The sequence below is a fragment of the Echeneis naucrates genome, chromosome 16, assembly GCF_900963305.1.
Source record: "Echeneis naucrates chromosome 16, fEcheNa1.1, whole genome shotgun sequence".
NCBI lineage: Eukaryota > Metazoa > Chordata > Actinopteri > Carangiformes > Echeneidae > Echeneis > Echeneis naucrates.
The window spans coordinates 6,352,773-6,369,654 of NC_042526.1; the positions used below are offsets into that span (position 1 = coordinate 6,352,773).

At 43.7% G+C, this 16,882-nt stretch overlaps 1 protein-coding gene across 1 annotated transcript; it reads left to right on the top strand.

Annotated features, from left to right (window-relative positions):
* The first annotated feature begins 4,675 nt into the window (after nt 1-4,675).
* On the top strand, nt 4,676-14,731 carry LOC115056141 (immunoglobulin superfamily member 22-like). The gene is given in 25 exon segments (XM_029522404.1): nt 4,676-4,847; nt 5,241-5,375; nt 5,990-6,126; nt 7,077-7,176; nt 7,295-7,331; nt 7,654-7,825; nt 8,117-8,277; nt 8,337-8,503; nt 8,927-9,039; nt 9,319-9,481; nt 10,174-10,458; nt 10,553-10,677; nt 10,833-10,974; nt 11,241-11,448; nt 11,529-11,617; nt 11,697-11,999; nt 12,196-12,369; nt 12,594-12,722; nt 12,819-13,115; nt 13,204-13,292; nt 13,406-13,598; nt 13,722-14,024; nt 14,120-14,268; nt 14,372-14,552; nt 14,664-14,731. Coding segments are annotated over 25 exon segments (4,092 nt in total).
* Nucleotides 14,732-16,882: the final 2,151 nt, after the last annotated feature.

Below are 16,882 nucleotides of genomic sequence, written 5' to 3' on the forward strand. Positions count from 1 at the left end.
TTCTCACATCCAACCTTTTCATTTTCCTGGTCAGCACATACTTTGATGATAGGTCTGAGCTAAAATGTCACACGGATTAAGGTGTTTGCTTCCTGCATCCTGCTGGAACAGTTCTGCTTATACACTGTTTGCCTGAGCCTCCTCCTCCCCAAACAGGCTTCTGCTCAGCCATGGAATATCCTTCTAGGGAAATAATATTCCTCCATGGCTGTGGATGAGTAAGGAGGAGAAAGAGATCAGGAGAGGTGAAGTGAAGGGATAAGGAGGAATGAGAAGAAGAGACAAAGATATATTAACTGCAGCACATATCAGGAGAGGGCATGATACTGGAGGAACAGGAGGGTAATCCATAAGGTAGCGTACTATGCATTTAGAGTACAAATAGAACGGTAAATGTGTTTAGAAAGGTCAAACGTTTAGGAATTTGACTTTAATAATGTCTCTATTCAGCCCACACACACACCAGATACAGGCTCTCCGCTGCAGCTGTTTCTTTCAAGACAGATTTGAAAATGAGATGTCTCCAGAGATGTGCAATTCAGACGGAACATTTAACGCCACATCGCGGCTGCCATATTGAGTAACATTCTGCAGGGTTTCCTCAATGCTAAGAATAGCATGGCGTTCCCACGGGCCCACATGAAATCATAAAAAAAAGTTTGTGTATTTCTACAAACTAACAAACAAATACCTTAACCTTCGCCCCACAGAGCTGCGGTTGCTGGATTCTCCAGCTAGTGGACATGATCACCTCACAAAGATGCAGTCAGTGGCGCATTGTGTTGCTGTAGTGAAAAATACGGAAAGATAAATTCCCACATGAACAGGTGACTAGCTCAGCAGCAGTAAAAATAGCTCTGTTGGCAGTGTTATATGAGCTGCAACCATGTGGAAATTCTTCACTTTTCTTATTAAGTGTCTGTTCTGCGGATACTGTCACAAGGAGGAGTTCGATATCAAAGGACATGACAGGAATTCCTTTTGTTGACAATCCTCTGCCCTCAGTCTTAAAGCAAAGAGATTGAGGATTGCTGTCTGTCATCGCGTGAATTTCCATGCTTGGCCTCATTCTCTGACTCACTGCTGCCAGAGAGAAAAAAAAAATGGCAGTTGCTTCAAAATAACCATCTCATTCATTGCATTTTGTGCTGTGAGGATAAATATGAGAAAAATCTGGGTCATTTCTCCATCATTAGTATGCCAGCCAGGTGTAGCACAAAGAGGATTAGAGCGAAGTAATGCCAATGCAAACCCCCACCACCACCACCATCACCACCACCACCACCACCCCTCCCCTTCCCCAACCTCCTTTCGTCTATATTTCCCGCTCTCTCAAACTAAACAATCACACTTAAGTGCTCCTGCTGTCACCTCAAAGAGCATATCCATGACAAGTAGTCTGGACGGGTAATAAAACATTCATGCCTTACCCAGTTCCAATAATGAGCTTGTTCCGAGACCATCAAACAAGAAATACTTCCTAAATTTCAAGCCTGACATTGTGTGAGATCATAAAAGTGACGGCCAACTCAGTCAACAGGTCCCGTACACGTTCACCGGTGTTTGAAGAATGTGTTTTCCGTGACTGCATGTATAAAACGAAAGTTTTAGAAGTCATTTTATCAGTAAATTGATACCCTGACAACTGGATGTGAATTTGAATATTGTTTATCAGATAATTGAGGATAAAACTTTTATAATTCTTATTTTTGTGGTCTAGAACAGCTTTGTCCACATTTATGAACATGCTTGTATAAATCTGCAATCTCTATGAAACCTTTTACAGGGAATACAACACCTTTCTCTCTCGAAGTTTACACGCTGCTATCCACTGTTGAAGTTCAGTCTGAACACCAGACTTCTCTGCCAAGACCTCATGCCATCAGTCTTTGCCATAAGAAAATAAACCACGCCAAGTACAGCGGGGGACAAAGAAAATTGTGCGACATACAAAAGCTGGTTGCTCAGAAAGTGGCAGGAAAGAAACTGAGTCTTATAAGGAGGGCCTTGGTTTAGTATGCTGTAATGGATGTCTTGTCAGACTATCAGTGACTTCACACTGTGACATGTTGATGTGAAATTAAATGCTCTTAATAAACTAACGGTGGACTGGAACACAGCAGCACAAGATTCAGTAGCTACTTTCTTCTGTAGGTGAAGAACAATCATTAACTATTGGCATTGTCATTAAAACAGTCAATATGTTGACAGTAGAATCGCGATTCAGAATCGATTTGAAATGTCCCAAAATCGATTAAAAAAAAAAATAAATAAATAAAACAAACCCACAGGCTGTCTGCCTCCATTTTGTATGCTGGATGTCCTGACGTCACCACAGAGCTGGTTCTGGAATATAAGAATGTACGGTAAGCAGCAAAACAAGGAGGAAACAACAGAGGAAAGAGAGATTCAACCGGCCCATATTTTTCTATAATATTTCTATCATTTTCTCCAATTCATTTTTTGCTTCCATTTTTTAATTTTTCAGAATTTGGTTTAAGGAATGAAATATAGACAATTTCTTCAGTTATAACTGAAAAACTTTAATGCTTCCACACATCTAAGCAAAAACGTAACAATAACACAACCACAAACATACATTCCATTGTGGGACGTATGTCTTTGTGAGGGATCTGGTGTCTAGTCCAGTCTGATCTGATCTGGTCTAGTATCTACTCTTTGCAGGGGTCCGGTCTAGGCTCTGGGGAGGTCCTGACTCTGGTCTGAATCGGAATCGAATCGAATCGAATCATGAGACGCTAGTTGACAGGCAGAAGTCTGTTTTCTGGCAGAGTTCCCAATATATAGTTCTCCAGTCAGAAGCGCTTGTAATTCTTAGTTGATGATGGTTTTTTTTGATATATTGTTCCTTTCAACTGTTTAGTTTTAGGGTGTTCTCATGGCCAACAAGTTGGGGAATCGCTGACTTGGGTGTGTCTAAATGCATGTGGCAAGTAACTTCTTTTTGAAATGATGAAAGTCCATCCATTGACAGTGCCAGTCAAAAGTTTGGATATATTTTCCCAACTTAAATAAAAAAAAGTGTGTTGAAGCCTTTGACTGATACTGCAGTTGCAGAAAGGAAGTCAGCCTGCTAGAAAGTCTCCATCACCACATGCTCTTTGGAGAATATTCACATTCAGAAATAATAGCCTGAGTGTTCAAACTAACTGACCTGTGGGAAATATTGGCATGATGGTGTTCCTCCACACCAGTATAGCCGAGTCCATCCCAGAGCATACCGGATCCTTATTTGTCCAGGGATGAGACACAGCGGGGGTTTAAGATGACTGCCCCGTCCTTAGCTCCCCTCACCAAAAAGGAACCAAGAAGATGGAGTTTGCATGATCCTGCTGAGGAGGAAGCAGCCGATGGATTAGTAACATCATAAGAGACGACACTCAGCCTGGAAACAGTTGAACCAAAAACCTGGGGTGCAGACTTTGCTATAACAAGTAAGTCTGGTTGGCTGTGTGTCTAGGTTTTTCTAGAATAATAGAGCCGAGGGGGGAGTAAAAAAAAAAAAAAGCAATCCTTTCACAATTCGCCATGCTGGGTGCTGCGAGACTGAAAGAGAGAAAGAGATCAAGGATGCTGAACAAAGAAGCAAAGAGGCAGGGAACGAAAAGAAGATCTTCTTGTGTTCAGTGAGAAAGCAACCTGATCAGCATTTTGTAGCCTCAAGTCACTTGCTGCTCCTTTAGTCTGTAGAGTTAAACCATCAAAGACTTTGCTGTGGTCGCTTAACAACACGCTTCCTTTAGTAAGTATCAAAGCACACAGAACTAATTAGTTCACCAACCTCAATGTATTTGCTGCAGGAAACAAAATATTAATACCTGCGTGTTTTATTTAGAAATGAATTTTATTTTTAACTGTTTTTAATTGACTTCAAAGTCCAAGACGAGCGTACACTAGAACCAGACTGTCATTGGAAAAATAATATTCAGTAAAGTGTTTTTATTCCATAAATGATAAATATAGACCATGTTTCCAATGTCCCCCCTACAGACACTGGAAATATGTGGGGTTTTTTTATATACACCAATGAAAAGCTTGCACTCATGCAGAGAACAGGAAATTGGGCCTGGGCAGTGAAAGAGTAAACTGAAATTCAATGTAAGAGAAGAAGAGCCCAGTTCATCAGCGGCACAAACACAGCGCTTTATCTCACGCTTTATCTCACGCAGCAGGTGTGTGGATTACCTTTTTAATGGGGTCTTTGTGTGAGACTTGCAAAGGCGAGCGACTATTGTAGTCACTCTTGAAAGAAGGATGATAGAAAAGTAAAGGGCAGGGGATGAGCAGGAGAAGAGAGGCGAGTATCAATCTCTCTTTTTTTTTTTTTTTTGTGGTGCGTGCTCTTGAAAACAAACCTAATGACCAGGGAGGCAGAGTGAAAATGTGTGTTTGTCACACACACACACACACACACACACACACAAACAAAAGTCCAAATCCACACTTACTATCTTTTTTTTTTTTGGCTATGTGAACACAGGATATTGTCTGAATCAGTGTGTGAATTTAAATAGGAGGGGCTGTTAAACCCGTCCAAACGATTCAATCCAAATAACTATTGTTTGCCACTTGTATAACTGCCCTGATCTCATATGTCTCTGTCTCATTCTGTCAACAGTCAGGCACAGACCAACACCGCCTCGTTGCGTTCATCATGGCAGCAGAGCTCCTCCGTACCACTGGGGGCAGACTGGGGCGGGTGGAGCAGCAGATGAGGGAGATGTCAGATATGCAGATGTCCACCTCCTCCTCCTTCTCCAGCTCTTCCACCTTTAGTTCCTCCACAAGCTCCACAAACTCCACCAAGCTGCGAAAAGTATCCCAGGGCTTGTCAAGGACAGTGGAAGGTATGCATTATTCATCAAGATCACCGTGTCCCCATCTGCCATGCTTCTTAATGTAATATCCTCATTTATGAGACCATTAGAGTTTTTATCACAGTGAGTGGAAGTAACATTATTGGTGAACATTTTTAAAATAGTAGCTTTGAGTGACATTTCTTATTTGTCACATTGTGTAAGACACACACATTGAGTGAGTATATTTTGCCTTCTATTCTCAACTACTTTCCAAGTGCAGTATAAAGCTAAGAAATCCATTAAAAACTAAGAAATCCAAGTGCAACAAAAACAACCTCAACATTTGCACGTAAGGCCGTTGTACTATACTTTGCCTGGATGTACATACTCATGATGTGAATGTCATTTAAACTCCCTCAGAACATTGTGGGGGCCAGCGGAAGACCTCAGCAGTTGTTGAGTCCTTCAGCCAGGTACAGAAAACCCCCCTCATACCCAAGGGGGAGGCTGTCCCAGATTTCGAGGAGAAGCTGCGCCCCGTCACTGCTCAAGAGGGTGAGGTGAACTGCTTCTTTCCTCCTCCAGCACCGCGAAAATTCAGTAAAGCCCCACTGCGTCTCCTTACGTCTCTCTTCACATCGCATTACAAACTACTGCGAGCCCTTGAGCCTAAAGGACAACTCCACTTCAGCTAATTTTAGATCCCAGCCCACAGTTTGCCCAGAAACTCCAGATGACAGAAAACAAACTCCAGCTGGAATTAAACGTTTGCTGCGATGTGCAAATTTTAGTTATTTGTCTCTCTGGGTGGAGGTCGTGCAAATCCTATCTGATGAAAGTCCCGACAAAGATACACAAAGCACAAGGACACAAACCAACCCTCCTCACCGTGGCAATACAACTGAATTATAGATTACGAGGCTTGTATAAGGCAGAGTCTCACAAAATGCAGAGCACAGCGAAGCTGCCGTCACATTAGCATTCATGTGCTGACCTTGGCTGGCTGGTCTCAGACAGGAAGAGGCTGTTGATCTGATATACATTAAACATTTATTCTCATTGCTTCACTGTACCTAAAAAATCCTGAGTGTCTCTTAATCGACATTCCACTAATAATTCCAAAGCTGATAATGCGTATTAACCCCATTTGTCTGTTTTATCATTCATAGGTAATGATGCAGTGTTCAGAGCCAAAGTGATGGGAATTCCTCAGCCCACAGTTAGCTGGGAACGCGCCAGCGGGTGCTCTTTGTCCGATGCTACTAAATCCTTCCACGATGACATCAACAACCAGCATATACTCAAGGTTTGACCGTTTAACTACATACTGTAGCTCACTCAGCGAAATATCTCACTTTTTAATTTGTGTGTGATTTACGCAAACGGTTCTGGTCTCGAAAATGAGATTTGTGGTATGAATTCATTATTTTTGTAGGAGTCATACATCAGAGGGTTAGACTGTTTTTGCCTTCATTGTGTTGCTTCATATCTCAGCACAATGACTTATTCTCAGTGTTATTTCATGAATATTTCTACTGCTTACAAATTCAGTTGGCTCAAGGTTGGTATTATTGTATTCACAAAAGCCGGCATTAGGTTTGTTTATGTACTCCCAACTTACTTTAACGATAGCTGTTTCTCCCCAGCATCACATTTTTCCAAAAAATCTATCATATCTGCACAGATGTCTTTTTTTGTGTGTGGGTGCATGTAATATATTGTAAAAAATGAATCGCTCTGTTAAGGAAAATGTGAGCATTGCAGAGTAGAGCTCGGCACATGATATCCCGATATGGGACTCCAGCATCTTGGGGTTCTCTCCTCAGACAACACACCATGCATCATGGGGAAAAGTAGGTAGAAAGGTGGTGGTGGGGGGGGGGGGGGGGAATCTAGGATCCCTTTATCCATAACCACACTGGAGTGGATTTAGTGAATTCTCTACACCAGCCGGAGAGCTTAAGTGAAGCTTAAATAGCTATTATAAAGCAATTAACTTGTGGATGCTGACATATGCATCTCCCCTTGCCATCTGTTTCACTGGTGAGGAATGACTGGTAAGTCGTAGCGCTTCATGTTTACTGTGTATTCATAGTTTGACACTGCCTCCTTTTGCCTAAAGTAAGAACTGCAGTGTGATTGAAATTGGCCAGCCAATGTAAAGACCATTTTGGGTTTTACTCATCTCATAGCAAGCGTCAAGAACGTTATTCGATTTTCTATTATGCAACTGGTAATGGATTTCTTCCACTTCAGATCAAGAACTTGGCTCTGGAGGATGCTGACGTCTACAAATGCATCGCTTCCAACAAGCACGGAGAAGCTACTTACTCCATATCACTCATTGTTACAGAGAGTGAGTTCAGCCATTTCAGATAATATGTGATGTGAATGCGTCAATCCTGATAGTTTCCCAGTTTGTGGTCTATTTTCACTCAGTGCATTGGCTGAAAGTTTCTCTGTCTTGTTTCTAGATCCAGCGCTGGACTTCAAAAAGAAGTTGAAGAAACGGTAAGAGCGTTCTGATACTAACAAAAAAAAAAAAACCTCTATAAAACCTGTCACGGTTTTATGGAGTTTTCTTTTATCCTCCCCCAAACCCCTCTTCCTTTTTTGCCTGTGCCTGCATCCAGAAATATCTACATGAGATTTAAAGGACACTACTGTGCGCCTGTGTTGCCACAGGGGCAGACAAAGAGGTTTTTGAGCTGTCATCACCCATATGCATAAACTGTCAGACATACATGCGCACAAACCTGACACACACTTTTATATGTGCGTGTAAACACTCATGCATGCTTATTTTCCCGCTTGACATTTTTTCCTCGTGCAGCAGTGTGGAGAAAAAAGAGGTGAAGAAGCCACCTACAGAGGAGGAGATGCTAAAGATCCTGGCTGGAGCTGACAAGAAGGACTACGAGAGGATCTGCGCCGAGCACGGTTTCACCGACTTCAGAGGCATCCTGAAGAAACTGAACGAGTTGAAGAACAAAGTGGAAGTGGAGGTGGGCCTGTCAAACAGAGAGCTTGTTTGTACACCACGGGTTCACATGAGGAAGAAAAGGTTTAGGATAGGATAGGAAAACAGCCTGAAATAGCACCGAATAGAAAAAGAAAAGTTAAATGTCCCACAACACAGCCATAGAACAAAAGGCATGTCACAGCCGTCAACAGCCATCAAGCCAGCTAATGTGAAGGCGGGAAAAGGCTTTGCTGTATCATGTTGCAATTTTTGTGGTTTGTATGTCTGTAAATAAATGTGTGGGTTTTTTTTTTTGTTTTATTTTTTTTACCAGATGGTGCATGTGCTGAAGCCCCTGGAGGACATAACCGCCAAAGTTGGCACCAGCGTGACCTTTGACACCATCCTGGAACTGAAGGATCCAAACATCAGGATGCAATGGTTTCTGGTAAGTTCTGCCTGCCTATGCAGCAGACATACATAAAGCACACACACATGGCCATTACATAAACCACCTGTGAGTTCTTTCTTAACGCAGTGGTTTTGTTTACAACCCAGGGCACTGAACTGTTGCGGATCCAATACTCTCGTGGGAAATACGAAGTGAAGCAGATGGGAACCAAGCACACGCTGTGCATTTCGAGTTTGAGCCTCAGTGACATGGGCACCTACACTCTGCAGGTTGGAGACAAGAGGCTGTCAGCCAGGCTAAATGTCAAAGGCAAGTACATAATGTGGCACAATTCCTTCCCGCTGTTCACAAGTAGGGGAGGCAATGTCATGTTTGATCGGATTTTCTGACTTTCACAGTTCTTTACAGTCTTTCTCCCAGTTGCATCTTTCAACACCTGAGCCATACAGTGTTGTGTCACTGAGGTGATTAGGAAAGGAAGGGACAAGTTTTATACGAGCATAATAAGCTGCATCGCTGCATGACTGATATTCCTTCCATCCACTGCAGTCTTCCGCTCCTATTTGTCATATATCGCATTTCAACTGCAGGGCACAAACAGACAAAATATTGACTTTGGAGCTTTCTTAGTCATACATTATACATTTCTGAGTTCTTATTTCACAGTGACTCGTATAAGATTTACTCAATATAATTCCAGATATACAATAACAGTCTTTTTCTCTTGTTCAGATGAACCTCTGAGGTTCCTGTCTGACTTTGAGCCAAAAAAAGTGACAGAGCGCCAGACGGCTGTGCTTGAGGTCCGTCTCTCCAAGAAGACAGATGTGCCACTCGTCTGGAAGGTTTGTATCTGACTGAAGAAAACACACTGAAGCTCTTCATCGCTCTCCCACAGAATCATATGATATCCCATCTTGGTGGTGATATTAAGAAAAGGCTTTCTAGGAAAGTTTCAAGGAGTTTTTTGGCATCTGCGGTAAGAAACTTAGATAACAATAACAAAGAAAATGTACTTACCATCAAGGGAGGTATGAACGTCAGGGTATGAAACCGGATTCAAGAGTAATTTCCCCAAAAGCGTATGTGGGGTTTGTTTTTGTGTTTGTTTTGTTTTGTTTTAGGTAAAAGGCAAAGAAGTAAAAAGAGATGAAAAGTTTGATGTGTCCTTGTCTGAAGACGGTCTGACCTACACTCTGACGATTAAGGATGTAAAAGTCAGTGATACTGGAGACTACACCATCAGCGTCGGGGACCTCACTGCCACTGTGCCACTTTTCATTGAACGTACGGACAACCCAATTACTAGCTTTAAAAGAATAAAAATAAAAAACTTTTAATGGATGTTTTTTTAGGGGGGGGCAGGGGGGTGTTATGCTTTATTTTGTTTTTCCCACAAGGCCTTTGTCTTCCTGTTTTAGTGGCGCTAATATTTCTAAGGAAACAAACCTCCCTCCTTCACACTCAGAGGAGACAAGCAGCTACTGCCCCCCCCCTCGAGATTAGAGGCTTCATTCCTTCATAGCTGTGCTAAAAAACATCATATTCCCCCTACAAAATGAAGACGTAATAAATCCTCGTCTAGTGCTGGCTTGAAAGGAATCCAACCAAATCCCTCCTCACAACAAGCTCATTTATTACAGCTCTGTCTAACAAGATGCTTACTTGCCCAAGGTGCAGGCTTGGACATGTAAATATCTTCTTTAGGACATGTGGCTGTCCTCTGGTGTTGCAGCAGCAGAAGTGTCATCATTGAGTTTGTGTTAATTACAGTTAGTCATCAGTAAACTAGCTCTCTTGCTCTCAAGTCCAATACTATAATACATTCCTCTTATATGTGCAAGGGAAAAAACTTAAGAAGAAACCTAATATGGAGGTTAGACAATGAGTCGTTTCATACTCATATATGTTTAGATGTGCTTAAACTCATTGTCCGTGTGTTAATTGTACAGAAATTACAATATTTGCTCTCTATTCAGGGATTCCCATCAGTTTTTCCAGCCACCTGAAGAACGTCCATGTGCAGGAGAGAGGAAAGGCCCACCTGAGATGTGAGATGAGCTCCAAAGACGTGCGCGTTCGCTGGCTAAAGGACGGGAACGACATCACTGCGAGCCGCCGCTATATCTTCATTTGTGAGGGGAAGAGAGCAGAGGCTGTCATCGAGGACTGCGAGCTGACAGACGGGGGAGAGTACGCTGTCGTCTGCACTCAGGACAACGACACAAACACATACGTCACTTCTGCCACTTTAACCGTGGACGGTAACGGCATCTACCTGTCTGCAGTCATTCATGCTGTCAGTCACGTTGAACCATTACTGAGCATCAAACTACTGATCTTTGTGTGCTTTACCAGAGCGTTTTGCCTCAGTGAAGAGCGGCATGTCAGACGCTCAGTGTCCTACGGGCTCCCCTGCAGAGCTGTGTGTTGTTGTGGATGATGAGAAGGTGGATGGAGTGTGGCTGAAGGATGGAGTGGAGGTAGGAGACGATACGAGACAAGGTGAAAGTGTCACTCGTCAATTACAGTCCAACGAACACATAAAGGAAGTGTACTGTATAAAAAGTCACCATTTCGATCAAGTCACTTTTTTTTTTTTTTTAACATTGTCATTACCACTCTTGTGTTTTTTCAGATTTCACAGCAGAGTGGAGTTCAGGTGGTCAAACACGGAGCTGTCCACAAGCTCATCTTCTCTGGTGTGACTGATGCCCATGAGGGCAAGTACACTTTCAGAGCCAAGGGGGCGGAGAGTGAAGCTGTGCTCACTGTTGCAGGTCAGTGTGTGAGTCTGTGTATTTGGCATTTTAATATGTATTCGCAAGTGGAACAGACGCTAACTGGACCTTCCTGTCGTTCTCAGACACCAGGTGATTATTTAAAGTGGCTTTATTATGTTGGACATTTGCTTGTTGTCCTTGTTCTATCTTTATTTTCATTGACACTAGAGTCCGACACCTCTCCAAAACCACACTTAAGCTTTCAAACTTCGCCAAAATGAAAATATAAATCAACCCAAGTGAATATGAACTGTGTCTCTTAGACCCTCCAGAGATTGATTCCTCTGTGTTGGACTTGTTGGGGGCCCAACCTGTGACCGTGAAGGCTGGTCAGACAGCCACCATCAAGATCCCTTTCAAAGGCAAACCACCTCCCAAGGTCACCTGGTACAAAGATGGCGTGGAAGTCGTGGAGGACGAGAGGACCAAGGTGGAAAGGACAGCTGACAGCACCTCGCTGGTGCTCGGCAGGTGCGTGGTGAGCAGCTTAGGCTTCACCGAATGGGAAGACAGATACACATTTACGCAACAGCTCTTCTCACCTCACCTAGATGTGTGCGAGAGGACAGCAGCGTGATTACACTCCGTCTGAAGAGCGATTGTGGCACTGCTGTTGCCAACCTGCGCCTGATTGTGATTGGTGGGTGATTACAGATTTGGATAGAAGCTAAAATAGTTTCATTCCACACAGATTTGAAATACTTCACCATATTTTCTAGACCATCCGAAGCCTCCTCAAGGAAAAGTAGAATTCCTCGAGCTGTCAGGAAGGTGTATCAAGATGAAGTGGAAGGCTCCCCGCGACAACGGGGGGAAGCAAGTGACTAGCTTTGTGATTGAGCGGCGTGTGGCGGGTAAAAAGTCTTGGACCAGGGCCGGCGAGGTGGACAGCAGCTCCACCGTCTTCAGGGATGACAAGGTGGAGGAGGGCCAGGCGTACCAGTATCGCATCAGAGCTGTCAACACAGAGGGAATGAGTGAACCTCTGGAGACAGAGGAGGTGTGCGCTGGAGAGCCAATAGGTGAGGGTTCATTTAAACTATAAATTATCATCGGTGCCATCTAAAGAATTAGAGAGAAAGGGTTCAGAGGTGGCACTTGAGAAATCACCGCTATTGTTTCCGCCGTTGTTCACTTTGTTGGAATCATCAGCCATTAAACTGAACAATTGATTTCCCTATCAAACTCACCTTCTCTGGTTTTTGTCCACTGATTTAGAGCCCCCAGGCCAAACATCCCAGCCTCAAGTGTCTAACATAACTAAGCACGCCATGACAGTGACTTGGACGCCTCCCGCCCACGACGGAGGAGCCCCAGTTCTGGGCTACCATCTGGAGAGGAGGAAGAAAGGCAGCAATATGTGGCTGCAGGTCAACAAGGAGCTGCTCACAGGTCAGACTCTCATGTTTAGTTGTCAGAAGTAGATGTGTAGATGTGGCACACATTTCCACCTTTTACTCAGACACTGTTAGACTGAGAAACAATCCTGCATCAGGACACGGTGTTGTAACATATCACCTCAAATCCTGATCCTAATATTAAACATGCCTGGCTTTCTTTTACACTCCTCTGTATCCATATAGTCTATACTCATGCATATCTAATGTCATTTTCAGAGTCTAAATTCATTGTGGACGGGCTGGTTGATGATGTGGAGTATGAATTCAGAGTCACCAGTGTAAACAGGGCTGGAGTGGGCAGTCCTAGCACAGTTTCCAATGCAGTACTAGCCAAAGACCCAATACGTGAGACGCTTGCTGATTCCTTCACTTTCTCTCATCTCTGTATACATCCTATTTGAACTATCCAATGCTCAAAGACGCCCCTCTTTTCCCATGTAGGTGCTCCCGGCCTGGTGAGGAACCTGTGTGTTTCTGACTCCACAAACTCCTCCATTTCTGTGAGGTGGACACCTCCAGAGCAGGGAGACGAACCCTCTGGCTACGTCCTAGAGGTGCGCTCAGAGGATGCTAAAGAGTGGATGAAAGCCACTAAGATCCCCATCGCTAGTACGTCTTTCACCATGGTTGGACTTCAGGAGCGGATGAAGTACCACTTCCGCATCCGGGCGGTCAATGAAGGAGGGGTGGGGGAGGCCATTGAGCTGTCGGAGGGTGTATTAGCCATGCCTCCACCTGGTAACATAACTACACTCTCACGTTGTGTCATCATCTCACTTTTATTTTCGTCCTTGACTTTTCTATTTTTTTTTTCCTTCCTATTCAGTGGCACCCAGGTTTGATCTCCAAGGAAAGCTGAAGAACCAGATGGTGGTCCGAGCAGGGATGTCACTTTGCCTTCGCCTCAGCTTCAATGTAAGACCCTGAGCACCTACTCAGGAGTCAGTAATGTTGCTCAGAGCGATCAGACTACCACACAATCCAAAGTCCTGTCAAGCAACATCTCAACATCTCCCTCCCGCTCACAGGCTTCACCTCCCCCAGTAGTAACCTGGCTCAAAGATGGCATCCTCACCAGAGGAAGGGAAGTCATTACCACCAGCAAAAATAACTCCCAGTTCCACATTTCCTCCTCTCAGCGATCCGACTCTGGCATCTATCGTGTCCATCTGGAGAACGACTATGGGGAGGCTCACTACGATATTAATGTGCGAGTTACAGGTAAAGGTTTCATCAGTTTTTTCATCATTCCATTATTTTCATTATTTTCTCCATTATTTCCTTTTTTGCCCCCCCCCCTCTCTCTCTTCATCATTTTTTTTGCACTCTATCCCCTTTCATCAGACTTTCCTCGACCACCAAAGAATCTCTGCCTGGAAGAAGAGGTCCCAGGCACAGTGACCCTGAAATGGGATCACTCTCCAGACCTTGCCGATGATGACGAAGGAGCCCATTATGTTATACTCAAACGAGACGCTAGCACTGCCTCCTGGTTTACTGTGGCCGAGCGTGTCTTCAGCAGCAAATACACTGTCACTGGACTGCTTCCTGGGAGGAAATACTACTTCAGGGTCATTGCCCAAAACTCTATTGGGGACAGTGATCCACTGGACTCAAAGGAGCCTCTCATCATTGCGAAGGAGAAAGGTATGTGAGCAGAAACTTCATATCCACATCATATTTTTTTATTGTTAAATTAGTCCCAGTTACATGTTCATCTCTGTATTTATATTCTTAATAAGAGAGCATCAGCAGTCTCTGGTTGAAAGAGTACGTCACACCACCACGTCAGGTGAAGCCTTCTTTCCTGCTGCCGCTGAAGGACCACACTGTTCGCAGAGGGCATGACTGCACCATGAGCTGCGCCTATCAGGGCATGCCAACTCCACAGGTCGAACATACACGCCTGAGCATCGGCACTGGACACGCTTGTGTGAACTTGTTTTTATTTCTGATCTCCAAAAAGCAATAATAAAATTGATTCCCCTACGCAGGCCTGTTGGTATAAAGGAGAATCGAAAATCTCAGACTCCCCCCGGTTCTGGCACAGCACAGCCAACGGAGTGTGCACCCTGGCGATCCCCACCTGCGGGGCCAAAGATGGTGGTGAATACACACTGGTCCTAGAGAACTCTCTGGGGATAGCCAAGTGCTCCTGCAAACTGGTGATCTTTGGTAAGCTTTCGGGGGAAGGAGGACGGAAGGGGAGATACTTTTCATGCAAAAGTATATCATGCTTTAGCTGATCAAGCATTTCCTCCCTCTGCGTGTCATCGTGTCTTCCAGATAAAGATGACAAGAGTCTGCTGGAGAGCCTGACCAACCAGGCAAACAAAGAGAAGCTTATTTTGTAAGAGGTCGGCTTGAACTCTTGCCAGGACAGCTGCACTTGGATCAGCCACTGACCCCATGCTGCATTTACTGCTGCCACTCAATAATACCAGATATCAGAATAATCATAAAAATGTTGACTTCCCCTCCAGATTTTGCTAGATTTTTTTTTTGTTGTCAATATAATTTCCTCTGGCTCTAGAAGTGCATCAAGAGACCACTAGAGGTCGGACTTCTTCTGGTCCTTGTGTTTCTGGAGCAGATAGAGGTTTGGGGAGTTTGGTTGGGGGCGGGGACAGTGGTCAGCTTGACATCGCCATTTTTCTCTAACTCATAGATGCCTTTCTCTCTAGAGAGTAATGTCACTTAAATCTCTTTCTCCACTTCTTCCCAGCAACACGTTTTTCACAAAACTTGCTGTACAGGGTGACATGGCATGTCAGTCACGTACAATGGATAGTTAATTTGCCTCCACGGTGCACCACTTTCACACAGTCACATAGTCTGTGGGTGGTATAATGCCAGTTATGCAAGCAGTCAAAAACTAAACTTAACTTCTTGTGGTTTACTTTGTGGATTTGCATGTCATGAAACCATATGATCAACCCATATCAGCTGACAGCTTCTTCTCACTTGCTGAGCTTTGTTTTTTCACCGGAAGATAAAAAAAAAAAAAAGGATATCAAGCAAAATCAGGAATGAGAGCCAGGTACTATAGAAAGTGCAGTCAGAAAATATTGGTGTCACATTTTCTTGTGTTTGCTCTGTAAACAAATACGTTATTGGATTTGAGATGAAATACTGACCTGAAGGTGCTGACCCTAAGCTTGAATGTTATTATCATCCACATGAAAGGAGCTGTGTAGATGCTGTAATAATGTTTTTTAAAGTTATCTTCGGTCAGGGACAGTAATAGAAAGGCATTGGAAAAGTTCAAACAAACTAACAACTATCTTTAATATTTGACACTTTGCAGCCCATAGATATCACAAGACATTTGTTATTTACCCACTTTACCGGAGTTTTAGTTTGTTCCTTCCTGTTCAAAGTTTTTGGTTGTTAATTAGTTTCCTGTGTTTTACTGTTAAAATCCCTTTGAACCTGGAACTCCATTTGGACGTCAGTGAGGTGACTCATTTCAAGTCAAATCTGGTGAAATGAAAGTGGCCTAGCGTGCGATGGTTTCTATCTGACAGCGCTTGTATGGGCTCTTCCCCGTGAATGCCCTGCTGTTCCTTGGAAGAGTGAGTGTGGTCTGGTGATGAGGTGCCAAACAGGCTGAGAAGGGCAGCAACCCCCTCACCATTCTGACGTCACTGCGCTGGCTCCCTTCAACTCCCTTTCAATAGAGCCACCAAGGGACTGGCAGCGTTGGGTTGCCAGGTTCAAATCAATTAACACCCACCATACAGTCTATGGCACCGACAGGCACCGAACCCACGTCACTGGTCCCTTCCACTTCTTCACTGCTTTAACTAAGGCACAATAAGCTGGAAGTAGCTTATAATAAAAACCTCAATAGTTGGTATCAATCTAGGAACTGAAACTTCACCAAAAATGAAGTGAATACTAAAGGATTTCAGATTAGTTCCCCAGACGATGTATTGTATGTGAATGACTAGGTGAAGGAGCTATGGTAACATGTTAGACTGCTGTGAGTTTATTGAGGTATTTATGTACGTTTATTTTGAGATTTTGTGTCTTTTTGTGGGATTTAACTCAGCCTGTTTATAGGCCATTGCAGACGTTTTCATACAAAACTGGTGCTTTCTGATTGTAAGACTCTGGCTGCAAGTGAATGAAACACATTGGGAGAGAGCTGGCGTGATTCTTACAAGAATAAACTGTGACATGTGATAGTCTGTGCATATATAAAAGAATTGGAGAGTTACAAAAAAAAAAAAAAAAAAAAAAAGCAGGAAACCAGAGAAGGAAGACAGCATAAAGAGGAGCGAGAGGTTCAGTCTGAATGAGCTTCCACTGGGCTAAAGGCTGTTGAAAGCATATTTCCAACTCAGCCAGACAAGAGCGCAGTAGTTACTAGAACAGAGCTCTCTGTTGTCTGCCGGCACTTTCTGCCTTAATGGCACTTTATCTGCTGAGGGCCAACAGCTTCCATAGAAATAGAAAATGGTTATAAATATCAGCTGACATTTTGACTACTATATCACTAA